The sequence below is a fragment of the Haplochromis burtoni genome, unplaced genomic scaffold, assembly GCF_018398535.1.
Source record: "Haplochromis burtoni strain Fernald_Lab_line unplaced genomic scaffold, NCSU_Asbu1 Contig_91, whole genome shotgun sequence".
Taxonomy (NCBI): Eukaryota; Metazoa; Chordata; class Actinopteri; order Cichliformes; family Cichlidae; genus Haplochromis; species Haplochromis burtoni.
Window position 1 is genome coordinate 1,950,399 of NW_024582452.1, and position 16,485 is coordinate 1,966,883.

Consider the following 16,485-nt stretch of genomic DNA (forward strand, 5'->3'; position numbering starts at 1 on the left):
AAAAACAAAAAAAAAACAATGGATGATCTCCAAGATGACTTAGAACACACTGAAAATAGAAGCTGTAGAATAACGTGAAGGTTTTAGTTACTTTTTTAGGGAAATTATATTGCTCCTGTTTCTAGCTTTCACTGTTTTTAGTTTCTCCAAGAAGTGATGTGATCCTAATCTAATTGATGACATTAAAGATTCATGATAGAAGACACGTGGTTTAGAATTAGTGTATTTACTCAACAAAATGATGGTTCCCTTGTAATGAATAATGCCATACTGAGACTACTGGTTAGAGCTGTGTATAGTCATGTGAGAGTGTCCCTAGTTTAGGCTGAGGCTAAAGAGTCAAGTACTGACAAACCATTGCTTACAGCAGAGAAACACACAAGGGAAACCTGGGGATGGAGATGATGGTAAAAGAATTCTTGAGTGGCCCTGGATGTCTATTTGAAATATCACATTAATAAGGTATAAACAGTAATAACAATTGCTTGGCATTCAATAATTCAATAAAGGAAGAGAATGGAGTAACAAAATGTTTATATTTTTGCAGTTAATCTCATTAAAAAACAATCCAAAGAAAAATTAAACACATTAGTCCATGGTAACCCCCAGCTTTCAGCATACAGCATGCCACAAGATCATAGCAGTTGCATCTTGATGTTTCTCCCCATTTTGTTTACCTGTTTTTCCTCCTGAGTTGTCAGATATTATACAACCACTTGCACGCACGCAGCCTCTTGGCGATTAACACAGCTAAGATTCACAAAGCATTCTTGTTTAATGAAAAAAGACGCACAGTTTGTAAGACGACGTACAGTGTGGATCTCTGTGTCTTGAGGCTTTTTGAGCAGTGATTCAGGAAGACTCTCCAGATAAGAATAGAGACCGTGAAAACTATATATTCACAGATATATATAGCTCTCCACATAACAATATTGTGAGAGGGTTTAGAGAACTGGACAAAGCATGAGAGCAATAATTTTGATCAATATAGTCCATTGAATGTCTTGTCCCTCGTGCAAAATAGATTTTGCAGCCCTCCATCATGATCTTGGAGGCACCATCCAATTTGCTGTCAAGTCAATAATCTCTTTGGGAGAGATCGAATCTGCAAGATTCCCTCAACTTGGCAGTAAGACACAGCCAAAACACACAAGTACTCTTCACTTCACTCTTTGTAGAGGGAAGTTAGATTAAAGGCAATTGTTTCTGCTTGTTTCTAACACCTCTCTGAAATGCAGCTTCACTGAAAACACATTAGCTGAATACAAATGAACACCAGGAATCTTTTATTCTGGGAACGACAGCAACACAATGACCTGAGTGGTGAATGAGTGAAAAGGATAAATCAACACCCAGTGGAGCACCTTTAGCTTTATAAAGTACCATAAGTGACCTGCCACTCGCACAACTTTACCGGTGCACTGAAGTTACAAAACACAATGGTAATGCACTTGAAGTCAAACCCAGGCATCATTTGCTAGTATGGCTAATGTTATATACAGTGCTGTGCAAAACTCTCATATATCTTGCTTCCAAGAAGCCAAGTGGTCTTAAAGCACAGTTTTCCTTTGCTTGTTCACTCAGAGAGAGATGGAAGTATGCCAAACAACACAGGGACTGGTCTTAATATCAGTCATAACATGTCTTATGGAGTGATGAATCTAAATGTAAAATGTTTAAATCATCATCAATGTACAGAGGAGATCGGGAAAGAGGGATAACGATGAGTGTCTACAGCTATCTGTGAAACACGGTGGAGGCTCTGTCATGGTTTGGGGCTCAAAAATTGATCAAACAATAATTGCAGAAAAGTACATTCACATTTTGATCCACTTATCATTACATCTGGAAAGGTGTTGGCATGGTAACAGCTTCATTTTTCAGCATGGCATTGATCCCAAACACACCGCTGCTAATACAGTAAAAGCCTGCAAGCATAGAAGGTACAGTCATGGACTGACCTTCCCAGAATCTGGACCTCAACATTACTGAAGGTGTGTGGGATCAACGTGTGTGGCTATTGATTATATTTTCATAGTACAATACATTCTGTATTGTTTTCTTTTGATACACAGTGATCATCTATAAATTACATAATGGCAAATGTATGCTGTACAGAAATTAAAATGCATATATTCATGTAAAATACACATGATAATATGACGAGTAAAACATGTTCTTGCTTTCATTTTTTAAGCGTATTATTCTTTCTTATCGCCTACTCTAACCAACAGGTACGTGTAGCAATACGCACATGGATTTTTGATTCTGCATTCTGTGTCCTTCGCCTGCATACCGGCCTCAAAGAGAAAGAAGCAGCTCTCATGCTGAGCACCTACTCACGCAGCTAAAATATTCTCTTTCCTTCTTTCTCTCTCTGACTGATTATATTTCAGTATTCCTCTAATGAAAAACACAAATTCTTGTACACCTAATTTTTAAACAAACAGATCACACAACCTTGCAGGTTACATGGAACAACAAAATTCTAAAACTCTTCACAGCAGCCAGCGGTCTAAATTCATTTCAAGACATTTCAGACTCGGTAGAATTTCAAAGCTTGGGATTATTTTAAAGAGGAACAAAAAAAATCTTTTTTTAAGGTTTTCTGTTGATGTTTGCACCGCTCCGAGCGTTCTGCATGTCAGATGGGCAGATCTTCACTTGGCAACACTGAGAAATGGCAACTCGGCTCTCCCACTGCAAAACCCCGTGGGAATGGAGGGGGAAGGAAAACAGAAAATGTCTCTTCATTTCTAAGATTTCAGGGGCCAGAAAAATATATTTAATGAGGCTTTGTGTTGTTTCTCTGAGGAGCAAAAAAAAGAGAGAAAAACTTCAGATTGTGCTGCCAAATGCCTTTTGGAGTAGACTCAGATGAAAAAATATAGATGAAAATACACACAAAGCCCTTAAAACTGTATTTTAAACACACACAGACCCTGGGGGTGTGTTACCATAAAAACAACTGTTGACAGACATTTATAATGTCCACTGTCATTATTTGGGCAGATCAAATCATGGCTCCAAAGCAAAACTGTTATTGCAGTGATGTGAATAGTCTTGTACCTTTCTCTGGTTTCTCTATTCAAAGCTCAATTGAATTAATTTCAATTCAAAGGCAGTACTTGCACCACATATTGTCGGGGTTGTAATTTTAGTGTTATTTTCTGACTGAGAATGAAACTCTTGTTAATACCAGCTTCCTAAATGTATATAGAGAGGCCTGGAGCCCAGGGGATGCATTTCAAATGCCTCTGTGCAATCCCTTAACCCTCTTGACAAGGACGGATCTCCAGAGTAGCTTTTAGCAGGAGCACTTCAAAAAAAGAGTGTCACTATTATGAGCAGAAAATCAAAAAGGATATAAAATACAACATATGGGCAATACAGAGGACACTTTCATATTTATTTCACAAGACTGTAAAGATTTACTTTAAAGCAGTGAGGCCATAACGGCTGGGAAATCTTCAGCAGAATAGTTGCCAAGAACTCTGAGATGTTGAGGTTTGGGTGCAAGCAGAGTGTGATATAGATCTGGTCAATAAACAGCCTCCTGAATAGAGTGAATCTAAACAGGTTCCTAAACTCTGACAGCACCCAAGACTAACGTATTTATACATGTCAAAGCCTGAGGTTATTCAATCTGGGAATCCACTGAGCAGTGTGCTTACTTAGCCCTTGGGGCCAACAGTCAGCTTTTTATGGTTTCTGGTATAACCTACAGATATCCAGGCCATGACTCCTGTGTTCATCTGCTGGTTGCACATATAAAAGAAAACAAAAAGGATACAAAAGGCAAAGTATTTTAGCAAATACAATCCCTCTTTCGTACCCCCAAAGAGTAGTAGTAGTTGGCTGATTTATATTCATGCAACTACAAGCGAACAACATCAGAAACCAGAAGGTTTCTGCCATAAAAAATATTTCCCTTCCTACAGATTCCACAAAGTCATAGGCACAATATGTTCACAGACTTTAGAATGCATTAAATGTATGCCTCCACAGACATTCATTCAGTGTATAAGTACCTAGCAAACCTTCATATTCCATGTACATTAATGTAAATGAAGGTCCCGTCCCGTGTCTATGTGAAGTGATTAAATGGTTGAACAGGCAGATGATTCTAATGCAGGGAATCTGTGTTTAAAAATAAAACTACGGAGAGAAGAATAGAGGATGTCTCTGAATACAATGAGGCTAAAAACAGCAGGTTTTCTGAAAAAATGTCAACACAATCTCACCATGTTAAAAAGAAAAAAGCCCACAACACAGAATCTGTAAAGATGATGACTTAATATGGAAATTAAAGCAACTCCTCCTCCTTCCTCAGTGTCCCATTCAAACAGAGCAGATAAGAGCTACACCAGATGTGTCATATAGGAAGGTGTTTTTCTACAAATTGGATGATTAACAGAGCAGTGCAGCCAGCATTGAGACATTTGGCTGTGGGACGCAGCTCAGTGAAGAATGATTGGCTTTGAGGGCCAGGGGAGCAGATGAGACAGGGACATGGAGCTGGACTAAAAGACTGAGTGTGCCCACTTGGTTTTCCATCAGGATATCACTTCCATACTGGTCTGTCTGTGCCTCTTAAAGAGTGACTCCACCTATACAAAAGGGGCTATTTCTGTATCGGCAGTGTTACGCCGACTTGCTCTTCATGGGACGTTATCTCTGCCTTTAGCTCCACCCTCTTAACATTAATTATGCAGCTCAATGCAGCACTCCAAATCCCTACTGCAGCTCACCCACACTACAATACTCCACTGCTTTCTCCCACTCTCTGTCTCTGTCACAACCAACCCACAAATGAGTGTTTCTCTCTTTTTCTCTTCAGGACTACGTTCTCAACGCTCCCTAGTCAAAGACAACATTTTCCTTCTGCGAATACAGACACTTTAGACAGGACAGAAACCGTTCTCTCTTCCCTTTGTACGACTTCATATTAAAAGCTGAAATGATTAAATGTGTGAAACATAAGTAGGTTGAACAATCGATTTCTAAACCACTGTTTTGATTTTTTGTACCAGGTGGCCTCATGAAAGAAATGTTTCAATCCAGAAATAGAGTAAGCAGCTGATGTTAATGGGTACATTTATAATGATTGCGAGTTGTATTACTATCTTTAGTTGCAGTGTGACTCACAAGCAGCTCATATTTATATTGTGTCATTTCCAAAGCCTAGTGCTGATTTTTCAGTGCAAATCAGAAGCAAACAGTCTGATGTGGCGAGGAAACACACTTAACAGCTCAAACACCTGTCTGGCAAGGTGTAATTGACTCAACCACTCCTGAGCACAATCACTGTTGTGTCACACTAAGCAGAGAGAGTCCACACTACGCAATCTGAATCAGCCACATCAGCAAAGTAGATGGAAACCAGAAAGCGTAGAATGGGAGAAGCTCTCACACTCCAGCCAACCACCCCCCAGGCAGGCAGTGGGATGGAAACGTTGCAACTGTTTATGGAAGCAGAAACAAGCTTTTCTTTCATTTCCTAGAGCTTTTCACATGATTAAGATTCATTTTACATTTGCATGCATGTGTTTGCATGTGTGCACGTGCATGTGTTTGAGAGTGACAGTGAGAGAGTATTACTTGCCTGGCCAAAAGCTGAATAATTAATCCTACAGAACTGAAGTGTGAGGCTACAGTTTAAGGTATTTATGCATAATGTACTCTGCCTGACATTAAACTGACTAAGGAGTGTTTTGTTTTGGGTTTTTGTTTTTGAGCCCACATCAAGTGAAGGTCTTGGAAGTTGTTTGTGGGACTGTTACTTCATATCTGCCACACATGCCTTCATCGAACAAATATGAAGCCAAAGGTATGCAAACTCCAGATATTTAAAGTTTTATCTGGCTTGCTTCCCTATACTTGCATTTAAATAAATTGCTCTCCTCTGTTTGCAAAGATGCTAGCTCTTGAACAAAAACAAACAGTGAGGCAGATGTTCCTAATGAGGAAAACATGGCCAGAGAAGGTGGGATCATTTAGTCAGTACCCAGCAAAGTGAATGTGCTATATGCTTACATAATCCAGGGACTGACTGTGAATTGACTACTCCCTCTGTCTACAAGGCAATGCGCTAGCAGGAGCAGGTCGGCTGTTTTGTCACATTCACCATGTTTCCATCGCTCTTTAAAAATCCGTGCATCACCAGACGTCAAGAATGAACACCGAAGAGTGAACAGCATTTTCTCAGGTTGCCGTTCTCCAGCAGGCAGCCCTCTATGCTGTGCTGCTCTGCTGCTGCTGCAGGGGTCTTTTCAGTGCATGGAACCGGATGGTGAACAGAGAACACAGCGGGGGCTGGGCACTGCAATGTACTGCAGTGCTCGTAGCTCTGCTATGCACACCCACTCTCTTCCATTCTTGCTCTGCCTCTGACAATCTCTCAATCTCTTACTCTATCTCTCTACCCTTCTCTGGCCAATGGTTGTATCATTTGTCTTCCCTCATCTCTTCTCTTCAGATTCGTTATGTGCTTTTCCTGCCTGCTTCTCTCAACACTCTTATGGTTGACTGCAATCGATATTTCCCTTGCTGTCTCTTATATTGTTCTTTTAAACTACCCTACCCTCTGTTTCTCACATGGACATAGACATGCACATCTATAAGACTAATACATATATACATCAAATAACCTTTACCTGGAGAGTTATCTTAGCCTGCTTCTAACCCCATTATTCCAGACTTCCATTTTTTCTCCAAATGGAGTAGAATATCTATAATTTACATCTCTATATTAGCAGTACAAGTACACATACACGCAATGTCATTGGCACCACTTGCTGTGTTTATCAAGGTGTCATTATAGCATCCCCAAGAGAGACTGCTCGGCTAAAACATCTGCAGCATCCTCTATTTGCATCGGAATAATCTAAACAAAATAGCCTGGTGAGTTTTTACAGCACCTCTTCTTATCCTGAGATGGGCAGTTTTGAGATTGTTGCTAAATGTACAGTGACAGCCGTTGTTGCTCCGCTATGTTGCCTCCACCATCATTTACAGGGGCACACTAAACGCCCATGCCGCACAGCATGGGACAGAGGATGTCACGCTTGGAGGATGAGCAATGACAAGCCCAGCAGCTGGTCCCTTCCCCCAGAAACTTCACAACTGTTAGAAACAGTTACGCTAATGACTTACATGCAGTGTTTACAAAGTTATCGAGATAAACCTTGCAGGCAATTTGATTATGAAACAAGAAACCTCTTTCAAAGCGCTTACACAAATAAATACAAGAACATGACCGCAAATGTTTTTGGCGTGACTCATTCCATCTACATTCCATCTAACAGCAAAAGCTTAACCCTCCTCCATCTCCCACACTCTGCATTTATCTTCAAGATGCTGTCTACTTCTTGGAATGGTGAGGGGTTTCATATCTATTTCCCATTAAAGAGCAGAGGTTTCTGATCATCACTTCCTGAATGAGTTTTACAGTCTGGCAGCAGCATCCTGCAGAGACACTTTTGTGGTCGCTTCATAAAACAAAGCTCTGTGTCACAGCAGGTGTCAGAGCCGTATGAAGAAAAGTCATTGCATGTAATTTTCATTTTTTTTGCAAGCGATTTGTAGAAAACATAATTAATTGCTAGCCACTGTTAACTGGAACGATGTGTTGTTTCTCTTTTAATAACATTGTCATTTGGATTTTGGGTGATCACTCAATAAGTCCATGTAAAACCCATTTGTCAAGCTTGAAATATCTTGCTGCTGCAGTCGGATTGATGGAAGGAAAGCTGAACAAAATCTCAGCGCTGACACTCCCATCTAGAGCATACAGCAATAATACAGGTAGACAAGGCCGGCCAAAACATTCGGCCAAAACATTCTTTTTTCCTTTTTGTGTGTGTATTTTCTTTTCAAAATGAAACTGTGAAGAAGCCACTTTTCAGTTCCTTCACAAAAACACAGCTCTTCTTAAGGTAAACTGTGTTCCAGAAGAAGAGAGGTGTATGAATAATGAAGAAGCAAAGCCACACAGCCATTGCAAACGTCATATAACAATTTAGAAAATTTAACCAGGCAGGGTATTACATCAGCTAACCAAAGATAATTAGGAATGCCCATTAGCCTTCACTAAATATTGGTTTGCTTCAAACTTTATAAAGGAAGGTCTTGCAAAAGGTCCCTGCTATGTGCACTGTCCATGGTGCTGAAACAGATTACATTTTCTTCCCAACCCTCTTTGTACCCCTGTATATAAGAAAGTCTTGAAAACTTGAAACACAAATCTACATTATGATCGGGTTTAGATGTATGTCTCGTGCTTATAGCTACTATCAGAGTACAAGGTACGAGCTTCACTTTTAACTAATATGAAAACACAAAAAAATGCTCATCCAGTATATTCAGCATCCTCATACACAACACGTTAAGTCCATCTATTATTTCTCCCTGCTCTGCAGCAGGCCAGTGTTCACAGACATTTTCAGCAGAGAAAACACATAGTGCCCACTGCTGGACAACATCACATCTTCATTCAGAAATGATCAAGGTCAGATATACAGAACAGAAAGGAGGATATACTAAATTACTGCAATTTCTCTTAAATAAAAGAATGAAATCATTAATATAAAAACATATAATTATGAATAACCCTTTTAACTGTACGTCAACTTACTATCCTTTGTTGTTTGAGCTAATTTTTAACAATAATAATAATTCATAATATTATTTCTATCTTTTTGTGTTTCTTTAGTACACTTTAGTCAGTTCAGCCAATCAGAGAGCCTACTTTTGCTGCAGGCTTAGACTGGAGGAAGTCCCAGAGCACCGGATAAACCAAACAAAAACTAATCGCCGGTCTCAAACACTATCAGAGCCAATTCAAGCTGTTATCTAAGCAACCCCACTGACACTCAGAGTACACAACGAGAGCGTGCAGGATAAAATTATAATGGGCTGACGTAGTCTTTTTACCACACTAAGCTTATCATAGTGTACCTATTCACAATATAAGTAGCAAAACTTCACTTATCCCAAACCGGGATAGGTGAAAACGAGGTAAAACTGTGAGAGCAAATTTGGGAAGCTGGTAGCTGGTTTGGGTTGCTTCATCCTGGCACTGTCTGGATGCTGAGGCAGCTCTGCACAGGGATGTAATGGGATACTGCAGCACTAGAGAACCGTGTGCACAGAAACTTGCCTAGGAGCATCAGGGAGTCCCACACTAACCTTCCCCCTCCCTCTTTCTCTCTCCTTCTCCGTTTTCATCAAATATTATGCAAAAAAGAAATGGAAACAAACAGAGATCCATGTATGCATTTAAAAGGGAACTGTGTGTGAAGAACTAAAACAAGGAAAAGAATAAGTACACTCACTAACAGTGAACACAGAACACAACTTCAGAAGTGAAATAATCAGGCATGCTTGCAGAAGGAGAATGCAGCTGTTTACCTTTTGTGCAGGTTGCTCTCTCCTGGACACGGAGTTCTTCCCCCTTCTCTGCAGATTCCCAGACACTTTGAGATAGAGAGAGAAATAATCAATCTCTTCTTACTTTCTCTTATTTCCAATTTCAGAATGAATAAGTCAGGAGTCTAACATAGCAGTGTAGACACACCTTTACTCTGTAAACTCTGACACACACACACACACAGACTCCCATTCAAATGCACCCCAAGACTGGAGTACCCAAATTGATAAAGATCTGCTCAGGGGAGGGATAAAAACTACACACACTCACACACTGCAGTTTTTTTTTTCTTTCTCTTGCTCAGCCGCTCTGCTGCTTTTTTCCTGCTGTCTTTGCCTGCACTGCTTCCTGATTGGCTAAGCTGCTCTTCAATAACATAAGCTCTCCTCTTTAATTGGAAGGGAGCCAGTTATGTGGTGCACCAGAAGCCCTCCCGCCCAGCTCATCTCTCTTTTTTTTTATTCCTTTTTTTCCCTAAGTGCCTGTGGAAAAGAATGCTGAGCTCTGCAATTTCATACGCATTGAGCAAAGAAAAAAAGGGACGAGGATGGGGAGAGTTTATCAGCGTTTGTGCGTGTGTGGGGGGGGGAGTGGAAATGAGGGAGAGCAGCGGAGGCGAGCCAGTGTACTGCAGTGGGACAAGCAGACGTTGCATGGGAACAAAGAGACAAGGGGGCTATAAGGTGGGGTGAGAACAGATTTCGCTGCACCGTCCAACACCGGCAGCACGTTGACTGTGACAGCAGGTCAGATGAAGGGAGATTTCCCTGTGCTCACTGCAGCACAGCTAGGTAGCTCTGCTGCAGTGTGGAGTCTAATTCCCAGGCAGGAAGGGGGATGGGAAGGAAGGAGGAGGAGGAAGAGAGAGGAGGCTGGTTGCAGTGATACCAAAGTCTCCCAGCCAGCCTGGATATATGGGAGGAAATGGGCAGCCATCCGCAGTGTGCACAGCGGTTAATGCCTTTTCTTCATGAATTATTGAAAGTGCCCCAAAGGAGAATGGGAGGCTAGCAGGCAGCACACTGTTCAAGCAGTCTCGCCACTACTGACGTTCGCGTTAATTACCAGCACCTGAAGTGAATATCATCGCACAGTTAGATGAAGCCCCCTTTAGAGATTGCAATAAAATATCTTGAATGGAAAATGTATGTCATTACCTCTCCCCTTTCCACTTGAATTTCATCATGCGTTAAAAGGCTTTCCCATACTGGAGAAAATGGATGTGCAGGATTGACTTTGTGGTGTCAAATTCCCTGCTCTCTTTCACTCACATCTGGTCCATTGTTCCTCGGCTGCATTAAAGCACAATACCCCAGCAGATCAATAAAGAAGCATACAATACCTTGAGCATTTGCAGTGGCCATGATGAGCACTCCAGAAGTTATATGATGACCAGAGAGAAAGGCACTGTTTGCTCAACCAACAATGTAAATGCTTAGTGAAAGAAGGGCGAGATAAAGAGATAACTGACGCTTTATACTCAGTCCCGTGGTATAAAACACACCATATGAGATATTAAACTGAGTTCATCCGGGTTCATCTTAATTTAGTGATGAACACAGATTAAAATATTTTGGAAGTAGTCCCAACAGTCATTACAAAAAGGTTCTATAATAATACCACTACTAGTTGGATATGAGCTTATGTGGGTTCTTTTATAAAAAGAAAGCTTTATTTTATTTAACAGAGAAAATAACATGTTTCCAACTTTGACAAAAAAAATCTCCTTGGCTTTATATACATCAGTATTTCAATAATTAACATTTCCATGAATCATCTGCGTCTGTTTTCCTTCATCACTGTGGTCTCTTCTTTCTGAGGAAGACTGTAAACTGTGATGGAGATGTCTGTGTGTTTGAAGACCTGATCCAGTATCTCTGACACGCTCGTCCACTTGAGTCGATCCAGGCCACAGCCGATACTGTCAGAGAAATAGATAAAGAATTTAACTACCACAGCAACTTAATAAATGCCACAATTAGTTGCTTTTAAAATGAATTTGTTTATTATTATTTCTCTCAATTAAGGGTCACAAAAGAGAAAAGAAATTATACAAACCGAGGCATCGATATTCTTGATACTTGGTTCTTCAGGCAATGTGACCTCATGTCCTCCAGGCTCTGTCTCAGGCTGTCATAGGTGGGTTTCTGGCTTGCCTTTTTCTTTGTGATCTACAATAAAGTAATAGAAAAAACAACATTTCATTGCACTAACCACAACAGCTTTTGGATAAAATCTCTCGATTTGTCTAAAAGTGTACATCTAGTGAAGTTTAATCAACATGTGTACCAGATAGTAGACAAAGCGTCCATCGCTTTTCAGTACGGCACACTGTCCTGTAACTTTTTCTGTTTGAATTATAAAGAATAGAAAGACAAAAAGAAATATAATATCCACATTAGAACAAAGCTTGATAAAAAAAAAAAAAGATTCATAAATCTCTAGACCCTTAATAAAAACACCGGAAGACACACACACACAAAAAGTTAGAAAGTAGAGTTGTTTATCAAAAAGTTTACTAGCCTGAGAACCAAACAAATCCAAAAGCAAAAACTCATGTGTCATTGCTGTGGCACAAAGTGTCTGGGCACTATCCTGTTCAAACACATCCTCCCTCTAATCTGCCAAGACATTTGATGTAATACTAGGCCTTGTTTGACACAAACATTTTAGAGAAAAACTGACGTGCCATTTTTAACAATTAATATGGAAAAACAAAAACAAAAGAGCAACACGTGTTCGTTTCAAGTCAGTGTTACACCATCACAGCTCATCTGTGATTGTATTGCACCAACTTGGTGCAGGGTCTCTGAAAACTCCCCAAAACTTTCACATGTTAAGGCAAAATTATTCAACCTATTCCTCACTTCATATGTTCTCAGAAACAAAGTTCAGCAAGTTATTTTTGAAACATAAGACAACGTTTCCAAACGAGTCAGCAGATGGGTGTTTGCTCAGTTTTAGGAGGTTACACAAGAGAGCGAGCACCTGTCAGTCATCCATTATGACGCTGGTGAGTGGCACGCCCAGCAGGATACAAATACAAAGTCACATTTACACATTTGTCATACGATACTACCTTGACTTTCTGTAAGAGTGAATGTGTGTGGAAGAAAATGAGTTAATGTGTACACAGAGTCAGACAAAATTGATACAATGTGATACTCTCAGACAGTGTAGAAAAAACTCCTAACTGAGGCTGTTACAAAAGGAAAGCGAGTGAGGAGGAGGTTAAAGGCTTTTAAAAAAAACTGTGTCCATGCTGGTAAAATGATCACAAGACATCTTCATCCCTGATGAATCTTTAATGAAAGGGTTGACTCACTTTGCTCTTTTAACTCAGTCACCCCTTGAAACCTCTTTCTGAATTCCACAGCTATGCCTGCCCCCATACGGATGTCCTCGCTGATGCAGTGGGCCAGAGCTTCACGCGCAGGGCAGGAGAACAGGTCCCCGGTGACATAACTCAGCCTCCACTTGTGTTCTGCAGGCTAACCAGGAGGGGGCAGCATTACACAATGTCGTGAAGCATAACGACGGAATAACAAATACAGTAAACACTGGTGTCTTGACGGAGAAACCCCAGAAACTGAAGTTTACCTTAGTTGTGTGGGTGCTGGCCGACATATGAGGTTCGGACGACATTGACAAGCGAGGGTAAAGCACTTGCAGGGCGATTTAATTTGCTGTTAAGTATCTTGAACACACACTACAAACACACGGAAGTATCGACATTCAATTTCTGCTGGAAGACCTGTTTGCTAGTTTGCACAGTACGCTGTGCGCTACTACAGTCGCTCGTATGACTTAAAAACTGCTACCTGCAGAAAGCTGTTTAACTTACGTATATAACACCGTTCTCGGAAGGTTAGTTGGTTTGGAGGTGTATGAAAAGCTGCTACGTAACATATCGTCTCGCGAGAAATAGCGAGACCTTGTGGACGATCACGCCTTCGGAATGTGAAGGTTTGTCAGATACATATGCAAAACGAATATTTTAACTTTTTCATTAGAATAATTGCAAAGCATACTTTAATAGAACCCCATTTTTAACGCTATACACTAATGTTTGTGTTTAGAAGTCTTTTATTCAACGCCTATCAATAAAAAAGTTGGCTACTTCCTGTGGTCTCCTAAATTTATTTGGTGTTTTATGTTTTAAGAAATTCACATTTGACATTTATTGTGATTTATTAATATGTTTATTGGATAACTCTTTTTTTTTTTGCTTATATTATTACATATAAGAAAATAAAGCAAGGGCAGACAAACAAAACCTACATCATCATACGCAGCAATAAATGAAAGCTTGTGAAAATCTCAGCACTGATGTGGACATGTATCTAAATATGATACAACAGCATATAGCACGTTAGCAGTCAGACAGTATCAGTGTTTTATTTTATATACATATAAACTGCAATATACACAAAATCACAATATGAATAGTTACACATCAGGATTGTGCATGACAGACTGACGGTCTGTGCTTCCCCCTAGAAGTCCGCACTACGGCGTCGCTCATTGAGCCAGTCTCCGGGGTTCACATCCATCTGCAGCATCTTCATCACCCACTTGTCCCTCCGTGCTCCATCGATGAACTCATCCAGTGAGAGCTCCCCTAAGTGACGCAGGACAGTTATTCTTAGTATACATTTCTTCATTCCTGATAGATGGCCATTGTAAAGCTTGCACCCACCTATCCTTTTAATATAAACAAGCAATAACGAATACGCATACAATTTTACAATTAGTGCTTCACAATGCCACAGGCATTTTAAATCATCCATGGAACATTTTAAGCCGTCAGAAACCATTGCAAACACTCACCATCCCCATTTTCATCAACCAGCTCAAATATCCGGTCAACCACTTGGTCTGGGGTCAGCAGATTACATTCTTCATCCAGCTCTCCATGGCAGGCTTTCTTCAGCCGATAAATAGACTGAGAGTTACAGGAAAATATGTTACAGTGACTCCTTCACTGACTAAAGTTCATTAGTCAGTCAATTCAGCTGCATAATATCAACTATGCAGAACGCATGGAGACTTTAAAATAGTAAATATTACCTCCACAATTTCTAGAAGCTCTGTTTTGTCGATGCACCCGCTTCCATCTTTGTCATACATTTTGAATGTCCATTTAAGTTTATGCTCCAGTTTTCCCCGAAGGACTAAGTTCAAAGCTGCCACATACTCCAAGAAATCAATGGTGTTGTCCTGTGTGCACACAAGGTTCAAATGTTGTGAAGGAATACAAGGATGTGACTAAGAACCTAAATGTTTACTTCAGTGTGGACTTTAACCTGTCAGAGAATAGGGAAAATTATCCATTATTCCTAGAGCTAAGCTGAAACATCCAGTTTGCTTGCTGTGTATACCCTGAAAACCCAAAAAGTATTCTCAGTGAAATTGATACATGAGCGTTTATGACATTTTTCCTTACTTGTACAAATTAAGTTAGCCCTCAAAATTGCTGCAAATGAGTTTTCTGCCCTTCAAATAATAAAATGATAATGGGCATCAGCTGAAACAGCCCAAGCAACCTTCCGAATCAACAAATGTGTATTAATATCTTGTCCTGCTGTGTAGTTTGGTAACAATGTTAAAATGAGACAGAACTGAAGTTTGTACTTACTCCGTTTTTGTCAAATGCTCGAAACATGTTTTCAATGTAATCTGCAGCTTCCTTGTTATGAGTAACGCCAAAAAAACTCTTGAACTCGTGCATAAACAGCGTTCCACTTGGGCATTCCACAACAAATTTTTTGTACCATTCCTGCAGCTCCGCCACATCGATTTCCTTGTCTTGGTCACTCTCTTCACTCAGGCGTTGACCCATGTTGGTAATATTTTTATTCTTGCTGAAAATCACAAATATTATCTCTTACATTACACAAATCTGGTTTGACCTGGTTACATTTTTTAAGCTTCCACCTACATTACAAAATGAAAAAAGTGCTCAGTTACAGAGTCAGTGGCTGCAGCTAAGTTTGTGCAAATCAGCAAAAACCAAATTGACCAATATGGCATGAAAGTCCATAGAAGCTGAATTGTTATTCGGCTCTCAATTGTGGCAAATCCTTACTGAAAGTGAGGATGAGACACAGACTGCTATGGATCACATGATAAAGGATTAGAAATGAACACTTGTCAAATTCAATTAGTCCACAGCCAGATTATGAGAAGATTGTGCTGCTGCTTGTATCTATACTAAACTAGAAGAAAAACAATACTGTGTGTAAAAGTTGTGGGGGAAAATGACATAAAAGGGTTTTAAGGATCTCTGATTTCATTCAATTTTCACAAATTAAAATGTATTATTATTTAATTATATGATTTAAATTTACTTTAAGGCATAAAATGCCAAAGCTAAGGCCTAAAGTCTGTATAGTGTATAAAAGTTTTGAATCGAGTGATTTAAGGCTTTACAAAGCAGAGCTAGAATTCAAATTTTAGTTTTTGAGGTTATATAATTAAGGGGAAAATCAAATGAATTGATAGAATGATCAAACAAAAGGTCAAGCACATTAAAATAAAGTATTACCTGTGGACTAATAGGTAATCTATTCCAAAATAGAAAGCTCCTGACCCGTCTGATAACTCACTCAGCTCAGTCCTTTAGTTATCCCTGGAAACCCTGACCTTCAGGTGCCAGGTAATTAACTGGTACCCTGATTACTCTATGAATGCCCACTCTAGTCTTACTGAAGCCTATAATAAAATTGTTGTCACTAGTGATGTGCATTTAAATCCACCTCATATCTCAAAATAGAAATTCTATTTTGGAAAAGGGTCAAACATCAAGCAGGCTTTTGTTGTTTTGGTTTTTTTTGAGTAGAAAGCAGACTTGGAAACAGCTATACTTTTTCAATAGAACACCAGCATTAGCAGGGTCTTATCTTTTGTTTATAGGTAAAAACATGGCTTGGCCCATTTCCTTCCTGGCTAAAATATGCGCTGACAACAGGAATAGTGATAATCTTAGCTTAGAGGTTTCAAGGCCATTGAGGAGTCACTGGATGATATCCTTGCACGATTAAAATGATTCACAC

The 16,485-nt window shown here is 39.8% G+C and overlaps 3 protein-coding genes across 10 annotated transcripts in view; all 3 read right to left on the reverse strand.

Moving 5' to 3' along the window:
- Window positions 1-10,791, reverse strand: part of LOC102288766 (synaptotagmin-2) — a 62,858-nt gene extending 52,067 nt beyond the window's left edge. For 3 of the 7 annotated variants that reach the window (XM_042222694.1, XM_042222696.1, XM_014334835.2), the window contains exons 1-2: window positions 9,578-9,694; window positions 9,412-9,476 (exon numbers count right to left, since the gene is read on the reverse strand). The gene's annotated coding sequence lies outside the window, so the exon portion shown is untranslated. The other 4 variants (XM_042222693.1, XM_014334836.2, XM_042222695.1 and 1 more) reach the window with 4 other exon arrangements.
- Window positions 10,792-11,067: 276 nt separating this feature from the next.
- Window positions 11,068-13,442, reverse strand: oard1 (O-acyl-ADP-ribose deacylase 1). 2 transcript variants are annotated; one of them, XM_014334843.2, is made up of 6 exons: window positions 13,275-13,442; window positions 13,031-13,139; window positions 12,756-12,921; window positions 11,720-11,778; window positions 11,489-11,601; window positions 11,068-11,351 (listed from the first exon to the last, which is right to left on the reverse strand). In XM_014334843.2, the coding sequence occupies exons 2-6, from the start codon at window positions 13,073-13,075 to the stop codon at window positions 11,204-11,206; spliced, it is 531 nt and encodes a 176-aa protein (XP_014190329.1). In that variant the 5' UTR covers window positions 13,076-13,139; window positions 13,275-13,442; the 3' UTR covers window positions 11,068-11,203. The 2 variants fall into 2 exon arrangements, with proteins under 2 accessions (XP_014190329.1, XP_042078631.1); XM_042222697.1 differs by having other exon boundaries at window positions 13,031-13,442.
- A 171-nt stretch (window positions 13,443-13,613) lies between these two features.
- guca1b (guanylate cyclase activator 1B) lies at window positions 13,614-15,546 on the reverse strand. Its single transcript, XM_005926244.3, has 4 exons — window positions 15,069-15,546; window positions 14,501-14,650; window positions 14,261-14,375; window positions 13,614-14,051 (listed from the first exon to the last, which is right to left on the reverse strand). Exons 1-4 carry the CDS (start codon window positions 15,270-15,272, stop codon window positions 13,927-13,929), a joined length of 594 nt encoding a protein of 197 aa, XP_005926306.1. The 5' UTR covers window positions 15,273-15,546; the 3' UTR covers window positions 13,614-13,926.
- Between the last annotated feature and the right edge of the window lie 939 nt (window positions 15,547-16,485).